Here is a 13,644-nt window from a genome sequence, read left to right as displayed (position 1 = left end):
GTACTTCAGAGGAGAGTGGAGGTGGGGTTGAGAGAGTGGGGGTAGTGTGGGTGGGGATAGCATTGGTGGGGGTAGAGAAAGTGGTGGTAGGTTGGGGTAGAGAGGGTGGGGTAGAGAACCATGTTCAATGTTTTGTTTGATGTTGGTTTGTCTTTTGAAGTTGATAATGGTCCTTATTCATCCCACCACCCCCCAAAGTCTTGTTATTGTTTTGAGAGGAATAGAAACTGCACCAAATGTATTATCCATTTATCCGCATTCTAGGCCCCCAAGTAATGCTACATATAAGTCACAATAACATAACATAACTGCCTCAGCATCAGATAGAAGTAATCAATATGTGAAGTCACCTTTAGCCCCCAAGAGGCACTCACAAAACGTATGTGTGTGATTGATAAAAGCCATACTCCTTTGCCCCAAAGAGTACAACGTTGCTGAAGTTTATTAAAAGCACATAACCATAATAACACTTAACTGTCCCAAACAGCATGAGTTTGAAGCCACAACCACGCATTAATGCAGTAAATTAGTGAAGTTAATTTAAATTTCCGAAGCACGGAAGTCAACAAAACTTTCAGATATGGAAGCATATCGCCCATGGATCTCACACAAAAACCTCCTTTGCCACCGTAGCAGAAGCCAAACAATGAACCCCTCGGCAGTCTATTGAACAGTCTGCCAAAAACAGCTAGGCCCCTGTGCCATTTTCAATGGCCTGTGTGCAACAAATTCACCGGCGGTGAAGCAAACCAACCATATCATGAGTGCCCACGACTGTCACCGGTGGGTTCAGCTTTTGTGGACTGAAGGCCTTGCCAAACTGGCAGACTGGGTGCCCTTTGCTTCAAACTCCCACCACCCTCAGAGACTTTCAAACATATCCCTCAAGCGTTTCCGACATACACAATCATACAATCAAGACCACATTCTGTGCTGTCTAACAACAACGACTTGCAGTGCTGCTGAAACAAAATGGCTTATTTCTACAAAGACACATTTCACATCCAATCACATCACTAACTGCACAGCCAGTCAGGTGCTTCTTAAATCAAAAACACTTGCCCAATCCCCCACAAGTCACTAGATGTAGATTGTCAGTGCAATTTTAAACCAAAACCTATTACACTACCTTGTTTATTTTTAATAAGAAATACTGTAAAATGTGTAACATAACTTGAAAGCTGCAATAAACGTATTTGAAAGCACCTATAAAATCAAATACATTTTAAATAACATTAACACATGGCAGCCCCCATGTTGGAAGTAAAAATGTATCACAAATTCACCACAAGGTGGACATTCAGTCACAGAGTGCAAAAAGAGGTGTGTTGTGGTTGGAGATGGTTGGGAATGGGGGGAACATCCTATAGATATCTCTTAGCAATGGATTACATACATCTATCCTCATATATCGCCTGCATTGAAAAGCATTACAAACCTGCATTCAAATCCCCTTTTTCAAGCTCTTATGTTAATGACAATAGTTTTGCTTTTATATGTAGCACTTTCAGCACCACGTAATAGCCAAAAATAATAAAATAAAAAAGTAGTGGTACTCCACTTCTGATAGCTCCCTCTCACTTCAACCTCTGATGATACCAGAACAAGAAACCTTGAAATATAGTCAGGTGAACTCTCATGCTATTAGATAATGTACTATTATTTCTTTGCTCATGCCCACAAAACAGGCATGGGCATTGTATCACAGAATTTTTCTGATGCATGTTTTGCACCATAGTGTGATTTTTCAGAGCATTGCCAATTATGTCACCCTACATGTGGACAGTTCTCCTACATTTGAAGTCGGCAGACATTAAGGCACCTATGGCGCAAGAGTAAGATATGGGGTCCCTTTTAATGTTGAAGACAGTGGCTGAATGACACCTACACTGCATTAAAACATTTTGATGTACAGGAATATGTGTGAAGTGGCACAGAATCCGAAGGAAATATGTCCTGCAGTTGGAGAGCATAAATGGAGCTTATGCTTGTTTGAATGGGTCTCACATGGGGCGAGTGAGAGAGAACTCATTTTTTAAACACACTATCAGTAATTTCAAGCATGGCTGGTCATAATAAACACTATATCAGGCAGAGCTATTCATTGCTACTGCCATGTGTCTGATATTTAAGTATAAATATCATCCCAGTGCTGCAATGGTAGAAAACAAAGAGTCTGAGGATATGATTTTTGTTGGAAAAGAGCAACGCTATAGACTATACTACAGTATTTCTTCTGCATCAGGACAGCCCCACTAGTGGGGCAATACTTGTGAAAGTGTTCTCTGGTCTGGGAAAGCACATGCCTGAGGCACCACATGTTTGTTTGGAGAACAGTTGTGCAGTTTGTGCCATTATGCCTAACATGGCATCCTGCAGATAAGGTGGCAGATGAAACAGATGAAACAGTGGACCTGAACCCCAATGTGTATTCAACTATTCAGAAGTTACAAAACAGTGAAAGAGAGAAGTGCATCTCTTGCAGAAATCTCTATTCTCAAGCAAGTAACATTATCTGTCATATAACAGGACATTTCACGTGGCAGGCTGATATGGAGACTATGTCACAGGCAAACAAGTCAGCGTGTGTAAATCAGCACGTGATCACCCCCCTCCCCCCAATTCCCCCACCCCACTCCAGTCTTTCAATCATTCTGGAGAAGGGCCATCAATGGGTTCCTCTGGTCGCCCTGGCTTTGTGTTTAGCAGCAGAATGTGGATATAATGTAACTACCCAGTGACGAGCTATTACCTTTTGAGTAATAGAAGACATCATATAAAAAGTAAGTGGCACATAAAGAATACCCTCCTTCTCCTTGAGGGACCCCCATGGTGCTGATCCACAGTTGTTATACAGCTCTAGGAAGACACCCAGGTTTGGCAAATACTACTGATTGTCTAGAAGACCTTTATGGGTTGCACTTTTGGGAAACATGACATCATACCTTTTGTAGACAACAGTGTTCTGCTGGACTGAGATCCATCCTCTCCTGTGCTGCCAGGCCAAACTGTGGTGACACCGCCTTTGCTGCTACTCATTGGAGTGATTGGTGTGATATCGTCATCACCTGGTAAAAGAAGCGGAAGGTTTCTCGTGGGGTAAAGAAGGAAGAACAATCACAGCTTCCCCAACATTACTACCAGTGATCAAACATCTGAAGCCCATTCCTTTAAATGTCCTCACAACAGCAGATCACCCCACAACAGCCCACCAATGGAGGTACCCTTGAAGATGCTCTCCGATCCCCATTGCCCTCCTTAAGAAACTACTGCACACTCCCCAGGTCCTAAGTGCTTGTGATCGCTGAGTGTTCTCATGGGATCAGTGTCCCTATGCCAGACTCTTGCTTGCCAGACTGGCATACGTTGTCTACACATCTGAAACTATGTTTCTGTACTGTAAGTTGTGACTAAATGTATGCACTGCATGGCTGTGCCCTCCATCTTGATATTGGGGGCAGCCCCCTCTTCATCACCAGCATAAAGTAGCAACCACTGTAAGAGGTGGTCTACAGTAAAGCTCCCAGTTGTAGGGCAATAGGACCTTGCGTACAGTGCATCTTGTCAAAGCGCTATTTTCTTGCAAATAAATAAATGCAATCTTAAAATAAACAAAAGGTACATATAAAATGGGTCTCGGGTGAATTGCCTGCAAGACGTTGCTTGCTGCCCACTTACCACACAGAGCTCCTCTTCATTGCTGAAGAGCTGCTGCATTATATCCCCAGTGGGCCACAAAGTGATGGTGAAAGGTTTATAATTAAGCAATATAACCTGAGGGGGTGGGGGGCATTACTGGCCAGGTAATGCCTCGGGCGTCTTTTACAAGCCATAGCAAAGCACATTACACAAATATTTAGGTAACATATACTCATATATACATTCCTGCATGACGTCATCAGTAAAGGCAGGTTGGGGAAGATAAAGTGGAGTGTTAGAGACTCCCCTTTATGCCTTAGAAAGTGAACTTGAGCCTGGTCTGCAACAGTTCCTCTAATAGAATAGAACCAATAGTGAGAAGGAGCTAAAGCGGGAGGAAGAGTAGAGGAGGCAGACAGGAAGGCAGTTGAGAGCTGATGATCACAGAGTCTAATAAGAAGAATTTAGAGAGATGTTTTCAACAAGACCATGGACCGGGAGGATAGCTCAGGGGCAACGTGCTCGTCCTGAAAGAAAGACGATGCAGTGCAACACAGGTTCGATCCCCAGTCAGCCCTAAGAAACTTCTGGGTATTAAGCGCGTTAGAAATAATCATTTACAATTACCATGGAAACTAAAGACGAAGAGCAGAAATGTAAAGAGAGCGATTTTGCATGCATTGCTATCCAGCATAGTAGCGGTATGTTGAAGTGGGAGAGCATCTGGTGAGGTCACTGAGAGTGCGTGTCCACCCAACTTATGTACAGAGGCAATAACCCACTGTGGAAGACAAAGTGAACAGAGATATAGAGAATATGGGCTTTGTGAAAAAAAAACTCCTCTCTGATCTTATCTCTACTATAACCCATTCTTAACATCTTTCTGAACAGCAACTACTTCAACAGGGGTCTGCCAGTGGAAAAATGTGTGATGCCATGAAAAGAATGTGGTCATGTTTTACAAAGGCTCGATCCCATTACTGAGACTCTTTTAGCCCCTCTGGTCTGACAAAGTTGGATTGATGAATTGTCTGAGGGTATGAAGTATGACACATGCGTGGTACAGTAGTCCAAGAGACTTGACATTAGGGGCCTTATTACAATTTATTAAGTAATTCTGTGGTAACTCTGCAAAATCGGAATTACCGTTGACACAGTGTTGTCCAGCAGAGTTTCCTCTGAATTACAACCTGGCAGGCATCAGCACCTGCCATTCGCGGTAACGGTAATTCCGCAAGGAAAACGTATCCGGAACTCGGAATTTCAGGTGATAATCAGTGGAGTTACCATTACCGCTGTGTCCTTCCATGGAATTTCCAGCCACAGAATTTATGAATCCATCAAAGTGACATGAGGCCGAGCCACAATGCACAATCCAGGCCAGGTCAAAGTCCACTGTGATACCAGTCAGCAAACCAATGACCCACATACAGGGAATCCGGGTAGGAAGTGGAAGGAATGATATCCAACTATCACCAATGGCATGCATCCCCGAAGGCCCAATGCACACCCACAGCAAACAGTACAAACGCCCCCGACACATGGTGAGCCCCCATGCACAAGCAACACATACATCTTGCAACCATACGACAATAGCATGTGCATGAATGTCAGACACACAGCCCATCAGCAGCAATGCGCAAAAGAGGCACTCACTGCACACTACATGCATGTCATCACGTCCATCTGATTCATAAACAAATCAATGCAGTGCAATGATCTCACTGATGTACCACAATCAGAACCTCAACAGTCCTGACAAACATCTGTGCAGGACACACTGTTGGTCAACCCATGCCAGGGTTGCACACCCATAGTAAGCAGTGCACCACACGCCTGCCACCTGGTTACACCTACAACATGCATGGTCAGTACACAGTGTCGGGAACATGATGCATGCCCCATCTGCAGGAACAAGGCACAGCAATGAAACTGTACAAGTGAAAAATAATGTCGTATCGCCATGCACCACAGCACCAATGTGTTTATGGACATCTGAATTATACCCTAAAAGGCACTCAAGACACCAGTAACAGGGTGATATTGACGGAACCTCCGGGACACCAGCACCAAACAGCACCATGAGGCGCACACAACCAGCCAGCCCTGTGATTAGGACAGTGCCACCCAAAAAAGGCATATTGTGAGTATGCAATTCACAGGCCCAACAAGCGTTGGGAAGGACACAGCCATGGTGCATCCACAGAAGACCATTATGAAAACAGCACCACAGGCCACAGCTGGGGAAACTGTGGCCCCTCATGTGGGTCCCAGTGTTCATGTCAGCACATACTCCCAGCAGGCCACAGGTGGCACAGCAGACGCGCTGTCAGACTATGCATCCTTTGCTTCTAGTCCACCACATTCCCCTTCCTGCCAGTTCTCCCCAGAATGCTTTCCTCATTGCACATCCTGCCTACCCAGCAGGAATCGTGCCGTGCTATCCAGTTCCATCATGATTCCTCCTATGATGGCCAGGATGGGGCAGGTCTCCATTACCCCCCTCCACTGGAGTGGGCCAACCATGGCAGCAGCAATTCACCCCAGCCATTGCCGGACTCCACAATGCAGGCCATCTAGGACTGTCTCAACAGGATGAGCAGAGGCAGGCTGAGATGCACTCCATGGGCTAGGGACAATTGGGTCATTCTCAGGCCATGCAGGACTGTATCCAGAGGCAGCCAGGCAATTGTCACAATTCATTGACAAGCTGTGCAGGAGCATGGAGTGCAGCAACGCAAGCCAGTGTCTCATGAGTCAGAGGGTGCGTAAATTGGCTGAACATCTGTCTTCCTCCCATGAGGCCATGTCCAGGGCCATCCACCTCACCATGGACCATTTCTGTGAGCAACAGAGGGGAGTTTGAAATTAACTACCCGTACTGAGGGTTCATTAGTCAGCACCCCACCCACGCTCTCACAGCGCCGTATAGCATGTGCCACAATGTCTGCTGACAATTTGGACAAGAGTTTGCACTAGTGGGATCATGTCCAGGGGCTAGTTTGAGGGGTGGGACCTTGTGTTGTGGATCAGTGTGTGGGGTGGTTGGTACAGTTGGAAATTAATGTGTGGGTTGTGAGTTTGTGTTGGGGATCAGTGTGTAGGTGGGTGGTGGAGTTGGGGATCAGTGTGTGGGGTGGGAGCTTGTGTTGTGGATCAGTGCGTGGGGTGTGTGGTAGAGTTGGCAACAGTGTGTGGGGTGGGTGGTGGAGTTGGGGATCAGTATGTGGGGTGGGAACTTGTGTTGGGGATCAGTGTGTGGGGTGGGTGATGGAGTTGGGGATCAGGGTATGTTAAGTTCAGAATAAATCACTGTTTGAAGTAGTGTCCCTGTAAGGTGATTATAATATGGTTGAGTAAGTTGTGTATTCAGTGCCTCATTGATGTCCTCACTGTTGCATGGGTGCATGGTGAAGGCCAATTGTCCATGGGGTCCTTGCAGGACATTGTGCATTCCATCACATCACATTAAATGCCATGTGGTGAACTGTTTACACCTTTAGATTCATCCTCACCTGAGCTACGGTGTAATTAGGCCTCATCTGGTGGCATTTAAATGTGCCTTCAAGTGCACAAGTAGTGCATCTTTGCAGTGATGAATACTATCTTATCGACTTCATCCGGTTTGCACATGAGGGCAAAAACTGTGGGGTGTAGGCACCTGATTCTGGCTTTCACAAATCCAAATGTGCACTCAATGCATGGCCTTGTCCTCCTCTGCGCATCACGGTAGGCCTCCTACTGTGGTTTGCTATGGTTCTAAACATGCATCGTCAGCCATGGTGACTGTGGGTGGCCAGCTTCTCATGCAAGACATGCATGGACTGTGTGAGGTTGATGTGACTCTTCATACGTGGTACAATTGCAATCAGTCACATTGCAGGATTCATCATTAATTAAGGATTTGTCAGGGTCATGTCATCTGAAAATTACGTTTCAGTTATAGTGTTGCAGTGCATTTTTAGTATGGTTGTGACTGGATGCGTTGTGTTGCCTTGCATGGCAGTGTACCTGTCATTACATAAGTACTGTCTTAGTTATGAGGTGGGTCAGTCAGTGTACTAGGTCTGTTCTGTGCACTTCTGTCGTTGCATCATGGGACTTGTAGTAATTACAAATTGCTGAATATTTTCCCACCTATCACCCAGGTCGGTGATGGTGGGGAGGTGCGGACGGTAGATGGTCACTGATTTGCTGACAGTTGGGTTCCATGGGGGTGGGCGAACACGTGGAATGTGTGACCCACACGCTATGTATCTCCTGTGTCTTTGTGTTGCCTGTCTCCTTCAAGGCTGGGATCTTGCATGCTGCTGTAGCAGTAGGTGGGGTAAGGGGTAGTGGTGCCCATAATGAACGTTTGCTTGTGGCTGCATGTTGGCTGGATGTGTGTTGGGGGAGGGTGTGGCCGTTATATACTCCTGTGGTGATCTGGTGCACCTTGATTTCAGTGACCTGTCTGCATTTACCTTTACCATGTGGGTGGAGGTAAATAAATCCTCTGTCTTTTTGGCTGTTATTCTTCTGATCTCTGGAGGAAATTCCAGGGATTCCTAACTTGTAATTCAGTGGAAATTGAGTGTTTTTTTTTTAGGTAATTCTGCCTGCGGGCTTGGCCACAGGGATACTCCAGTTTTTGGATGAATTACCTCTGGAGCAAATTCTACTGGATGAATATCTGCTTGTGGAATTAATGCCATTTTTGGCTCACTCATAATTTGGCGTAGTGGTAAAATTTGAGGTAACTGAGTTACCTCTGTTAGGGTAAATTCTGGGCAGGCAAATCCGTGCTAAGGGTCTGTGGACTCCCAGCTCACGGACAGTCCCAACTCCTTCCAAAAGAAGTTGAGGTCCACACAATAGCAAAGAGTTTACTGCGTTTTTGTTATACAAAACACACAGGGGTCATATGCACAGAGGCAGGTCCAGGCACACCTCGTCGCATTCTGGCTTGCAGGCAAGTTTTGTAGACTTGTGATGTCATAGTCTGCGTCACTCAGCAGGCTCCCTACCCAAACCTAACAGCTCTCAGGATTGGCCCCTGAGTGGTAGTTCCAGTATAGGAACCTGTAGAGAGATGGTATTATTGGATGCTGCTGCATCAGGCGGTGTACTTGGATCATCCCTAAAAATTGCTACTCTAAAAATGTTACATTGGGTGAGCCTTGTAATTGGTCAGTAGCCACCGCCATCTGCCCCCAGAACTGAGGGTCCTGATTGATCATGCTGCGGGCCCCCAAGCCTGGGGCAAACTCTTTTCCAGGCCCGCAAAACACCTGTTTGCTCTACATGTATACTATGTGTCAGCAAGGTGAAATTATGTGTCTGCATAATACAATAGTGTGTAGAAGACTAATGCCATGAGAGCGTTCCATTCTCATCATACAAGGCGGTTGGAGGAGAGCAAGTATGTTGCGAATCGCTGTCTGGCCGTGGGACGGCTGCTCTTTCCCATCCTAAGAGCCATGGCCAAATGTCAGCTCTGGCCGAGTCATGTGGTTGGAGACCCCTCTTTCGGGCTCAATCAATTCGAATTAGCTTGTATTTTGTAGGGAATCATCTTTGCTGCAGCCAGAGTAACCTTGGCTCTGTGTGTGGAATGTCGTTTGCAACATAATAGCCATGGCCACCGTTGCTCATGCCATGGTTGTTCTGCTTGCATAGCATCTTGTGGTTTTGAGAATCGTCTGAGACGATAATGGCCTACTGCAGTTCCCTATGGCCTGGTCTGGCTCCTATCATATTTTTGCATGATGTCCATGGGTTAGTGTGGGGTATGGTCATTCAGGTCTCTCGTGTGCTCCTATCCTTCCATAGGGTTAATTGCAAGAAAGCATCTGCAAGAAAGTACTGAAGCTCCTCTGGAATCTTGCGTTTCTGCGTTGCTGTAGTGAGCCTAAGTGGCAAAATAATAAATGTGTAGACAGTATGTATATGTCACTGTCCTCTAACTCATAGAGTGTTCTTCATGTAGATTGGTGTATGAGTGTCCCAACTGTGTAGATTGCACGTGTGCTTCCTGTCTAACGTAGCTATGTCATCAGGATTTTTCTAACGACTTGAGGCATGGCTTTGTGGTGCGTTTAGTCAAGTCTGTCCATGCGGTTGTCTCCAGCTCTGTCTTGTATCTCTTTGTTCACTCTAGGCACAGTTCGTATTACTGCGGGATTGTATGGTCAGCTGGTAGGGTACCTTTCATGGTGTCTGTCCATGGTGGGTGTGGTGGGCTTGCTACAAGTTTGTGGGATCGGCGGCCATATTTTCCTGGTGCTTCTTCCGGTTCAGTAGTCTTTCAGGGCTGAAGGCATATTCGGATTTTCCCTCTTCAGTCCCCCCCTCTGGTCCACTTGTTGACCACAACATTATGATTTCTTCTGTCGTCCATCAAGCACCACACTTTTGTGATTCCAGCCAAGTGTCCATAGTAGTTGACATGATCTTCAAATGACCGATACATATAGACACATCCACCTCTGGGTCGGCAGTAAACAACTTTACCTATGTATTTTTTTCATTGTGGGTGGATACATGTCTGATTCTGTTATCTGCTGTCTTAGTCTTTCACATTCTCTTATTATGTCATGAATTTGCTGATCACTGTCCATGGCCATGAGTAGTTTCATTCCAACCACCTCTTCCATTGTCAATTTTCATTTTGCCAGACGTATCTTTATTCCAAACAGGGACACTACTCCCATGATCAGTCCTCCAAATAGTATCTTTAGGTCATCTAAAAGTCAGGACGGCATCCAGGACCAGATGTGCGAGAACCTGCGTCCGTCTTTCTTTGTACCCTTAGATTCTTCTTCTATCTTGGTGTGCATCTGTGCCAATTGTGCTACTGCTTCAGAAAGAGTGCCATTGTCTTTGTCATTTGCCGGTGTGAACGTGCAGCAGGAACTCCCTATCTTGCCGCAAACACCTCATTCCATGGCCATGAGGAGATCCAGGACATATCTGCTCTGTAGCGCCACCAGTCATATTGCTCTATGGTCTTCTTTTATTTCTGTGAACCTGTTCACTGTTAAATTTATAGTCATCATCAGCTGCCATCTTGTAATCTAATGCCACATTGCATTGGCACAAGTTTTACATCCGGGGCGTATTAGTGCTGAGAAGAAAAGTAGTCCTGCTGAAGAGCCTGTGAGATGGTGGTACCTCGTCAAGTGCCATCTCTGACCGTCCTCAAAGTAGTTTCCTTCTCTTTTTACTCTCCTGAGTGCCTACCCTTCACTTTTCCCTACTTGATCATCGCCGTCATGTTGGTAGCACAAAGCAGGTGTTGTTTGAGGAATTACTGTGAGTGGTCCATCTTCTTTATCCACCCAAGTCAGCAGACTCACACTTTTGGCCCATTCTTTGAGGCACTTATCATTTTCTTCCTGGACCTTTTTTATGGTTTGTTTTATCAACAGCAGAGCCTTACTCCCCACTACTCCATCCTCCAATCCATCCTTTGTGTATACCTTCCCTTACACCAGCGCCTATGGTCGTTCCCAACAGCCGGGTTCTCCACCTAATTCCCTTGCTCACCTCTATCATGGTAGGAATTCCATTGTTACTGTTTTCGTCTCTCCCTTTTCTGGACCATCATTTATGTATCGGAGCACTTCAATGTGCTGCCAATAATTGTTCATCATAGGTGATGTCTTAATGAAATTATCTTCATAGTTAAATGTTACCTTTGACCTCCATCTTAAGGTTGCTCTCTTCCCTTGGAATCTTCCCCATGTTTGGAACATTGCGAGATACAGGAGGCATTGTGCTGTTGCTACTGGTACTTCTGTTGCTACAAAAGACCTGGAGATGCTCATGGCATATTGGATCAGTGAGCAGACATAGCTGCTCTCCCCTGAAGTATCCTTACCAATTTCTGCCATGTGCTTATACCACATGTTGTTTATGTGTCCAATACCAGTGAGGTATGTGTCAATTCCATTAACATCTGTGTCCACACTGCGCTTACCTCTCCTTACCTTATAAGCCGTGTCTTCTGTTCCACCTGACACAGTAGTTCTTGCAGCTTGGGTGGGGGGAATGTTAGTATTGGATACAGCAGAGACATGCAAAGCTAGATACAACTGCCAGAAGGAAGTTGCTAGGAGGCCAGTTGATAATAGTAACCACACAGCTGTTACAATAATAATAACTTTTATTAACAGAACCATTGTTTCTCTTTACTGACACCGCTATTGCGGCTGATGAGATGATGAAGTTGCCCTCCTGAAAAAATCATGATAAAAAGCATTATTGTATTAGTATTTGTAATTACTTTTAAGCTGTGTACTAAATAATCATTCAATGTCCATGCAAACATTTCTTCCCATATTTTCCGTATGGATCGATGTCTAAGGTCCTCATTAGAACTCTGGTGGCAGCCGTGCTGGTAAAACCAGCACGGCTGCCACCGGAGTTGCATCCTGGTTCGGCAGCCGCATATGGGCAATTTACGGGGTATTCCGACACCGCCATATCCGGTAATTGCCCATTCGCGGGGGCCGGTACCGGTACATCGCCATTTCCATTGAGCCCTACAGAGCTCATATATAGAGGGGATGCCTGTAGCACTGCCACCATTCAGAATGGTGCTGGTGCTACAGGCATGCTGTGATCAGGGGTGCCGCTCTGCACGCCAGGTCAGACCTGGCATGCAGTGCGACACCCACAAGCACAACTCGTAGTCTGCCGGTCCCGTTGTATCCGGGCCAGCAGACTTGTAATGATGCCCAAAGTGTGGGCAGGACAGGGTAGACAGTGTGCTGAAGTTGTGGGTATGTTTGTGTTATGTATTCAAGGAATGCACAGTAGTATTTTTGTGTTGGCCATGATCTAAAATGTGTCGGCCTTCTTATGGCGTGGATGTATTGATGAGACAGTGCTTCAGGGTGGTCAATAGGAAGCAACATCCAAAATGTGATCCTCATACCTGCACCTACCAACAGTTATGCATGTATAACAGTCACAGAACCCTCCATGTGTAAATAAGAAGAATGTTAAGACAGGGTAAGCACAGTGTGGTGAATAATGATATGATATGATATGATATGAAATGGCATTTATAACGCGCCTATACACAAGTGTTTCAAGGCGCGATGAGGCAGGGGGGGAAACAAGGGGAGACAGACAACGATCCTACTAGGCTAGGTGTCATTCAGACCGTGCAAGTGCAAGGGTAGAGTGGAGGGGACAAGTGCAAGGCGGCAAGATTGAGGGGAAGTGCAGTACAGGGTTAGTAGAATAACAAAAATAAATGATAAGGGCCAGCTGTTGGCAAGTGCAAGGTAAGTGCAGACAAGTGCTGGGAAGGGGGGCTGTAGGGAGACAGAGACAGTCCCACTGTGCTGGGGTTGCCAGGGAGGCAGTGCAGGGGAGAGTGGCTGGGCCAAGGACCGAAGTTCGGTGAGTGGCCCAGTTGCAGATTCAGTGAAGTTTCAGTAATTTTAGCAGGGGAGAGGGGGAGAGAAAGCAGAGGCAAAGAGGAAGGTTTTGAGGTGCTTCCGGAACCAGAGATGGTTCTCCTCAAGTTTCAGGGAGGCAGGAAGGCTGTTCCAGAGGGAGGCCCCTGCTGCGGAGAGAGATCTACCCCCAACTCGTTGCTTGGAGAAGCGGCTGACCCTGAGGGAGTTGGAGGCGGATGAGCGAAGAGCTCGAGAAGGAAGATATTTAGGAAGAGAGAGTTGAAGGTATTTTGGCCCAAGGCCCCAGAAGGCCTTGTGGACAATGCAGAGGGTTTTGAACGTAATCCTCACAGCCACTGGGAGCCAGTGTAGCGATTTCAGTCCTGGAGAAATACGGTCCCTGGGCTTGAGGCCATGGACAAGTCTTGCAGTCCTGTTCTGGATGAGTTGCAAAGGGCGGAGAGTAGAGGCAGGCAGATTTAGATAGAGGCTGTTACAGTAGTCCAACTTCGAGAGAACCAGTGCTCTAGAGACAGTGAGCTTCTGGGGGAAGGAGAGGAAAGGAAGGATACCTCTGAGGAGGTGTAGCTGGTAGTGTGACTTCTTAGAG

At 46.2% G+C, this 13,644-nt stretch overlaps 1 protein-coding gene across 10 annotated transcripts in view; it reads right to left on the bottom strand.

The window, feature by feature from the left end:
- The window catches only part of LOC138480764 (uncharacterized), an 807,842-nt gene that overhangs the window by 591,129 nt on the left and 203,069 nt on the right, over window positions 1-13,644 (bottom strand). For 9 of the 10 annotated variants that reach the window (XM_069612499.1, XM_069612500.1, XM_069612505.1 and 6 more), the window contains one exon: window positions 2,946-3,068. The exons of the other annotated variant lie outside the window; for it this stretch is intronic. In XM_069612499.1, the coding sequence (XP_069468600.1) occupies window positions 2,946-3,068 (123 nt within the window). The remainder of the gene's footprint in view (window positions 1-2,945; window positions 3,069-13,644) is intronic. 10 annotated transcript variants of the gene reach the window in all.

Source organism: Ambystoma mexicanum, chromosome 5p, assembly GCF_040938575.1.
Source record: "Ambystoma mexicanum isolate Mex_15411 chromosome 5p, UKY_AmexF1_1, whole genome shotgun sequence".
NCBI lineage: Eukaryota > Metazoa > Chordata > Amphibia > Caudata > Ambystomatidae > Ambystoma > Ambystoma mexicanum.
This window is presented reverse-complemented; position numbering and strand designations above follow the sequence as displayed.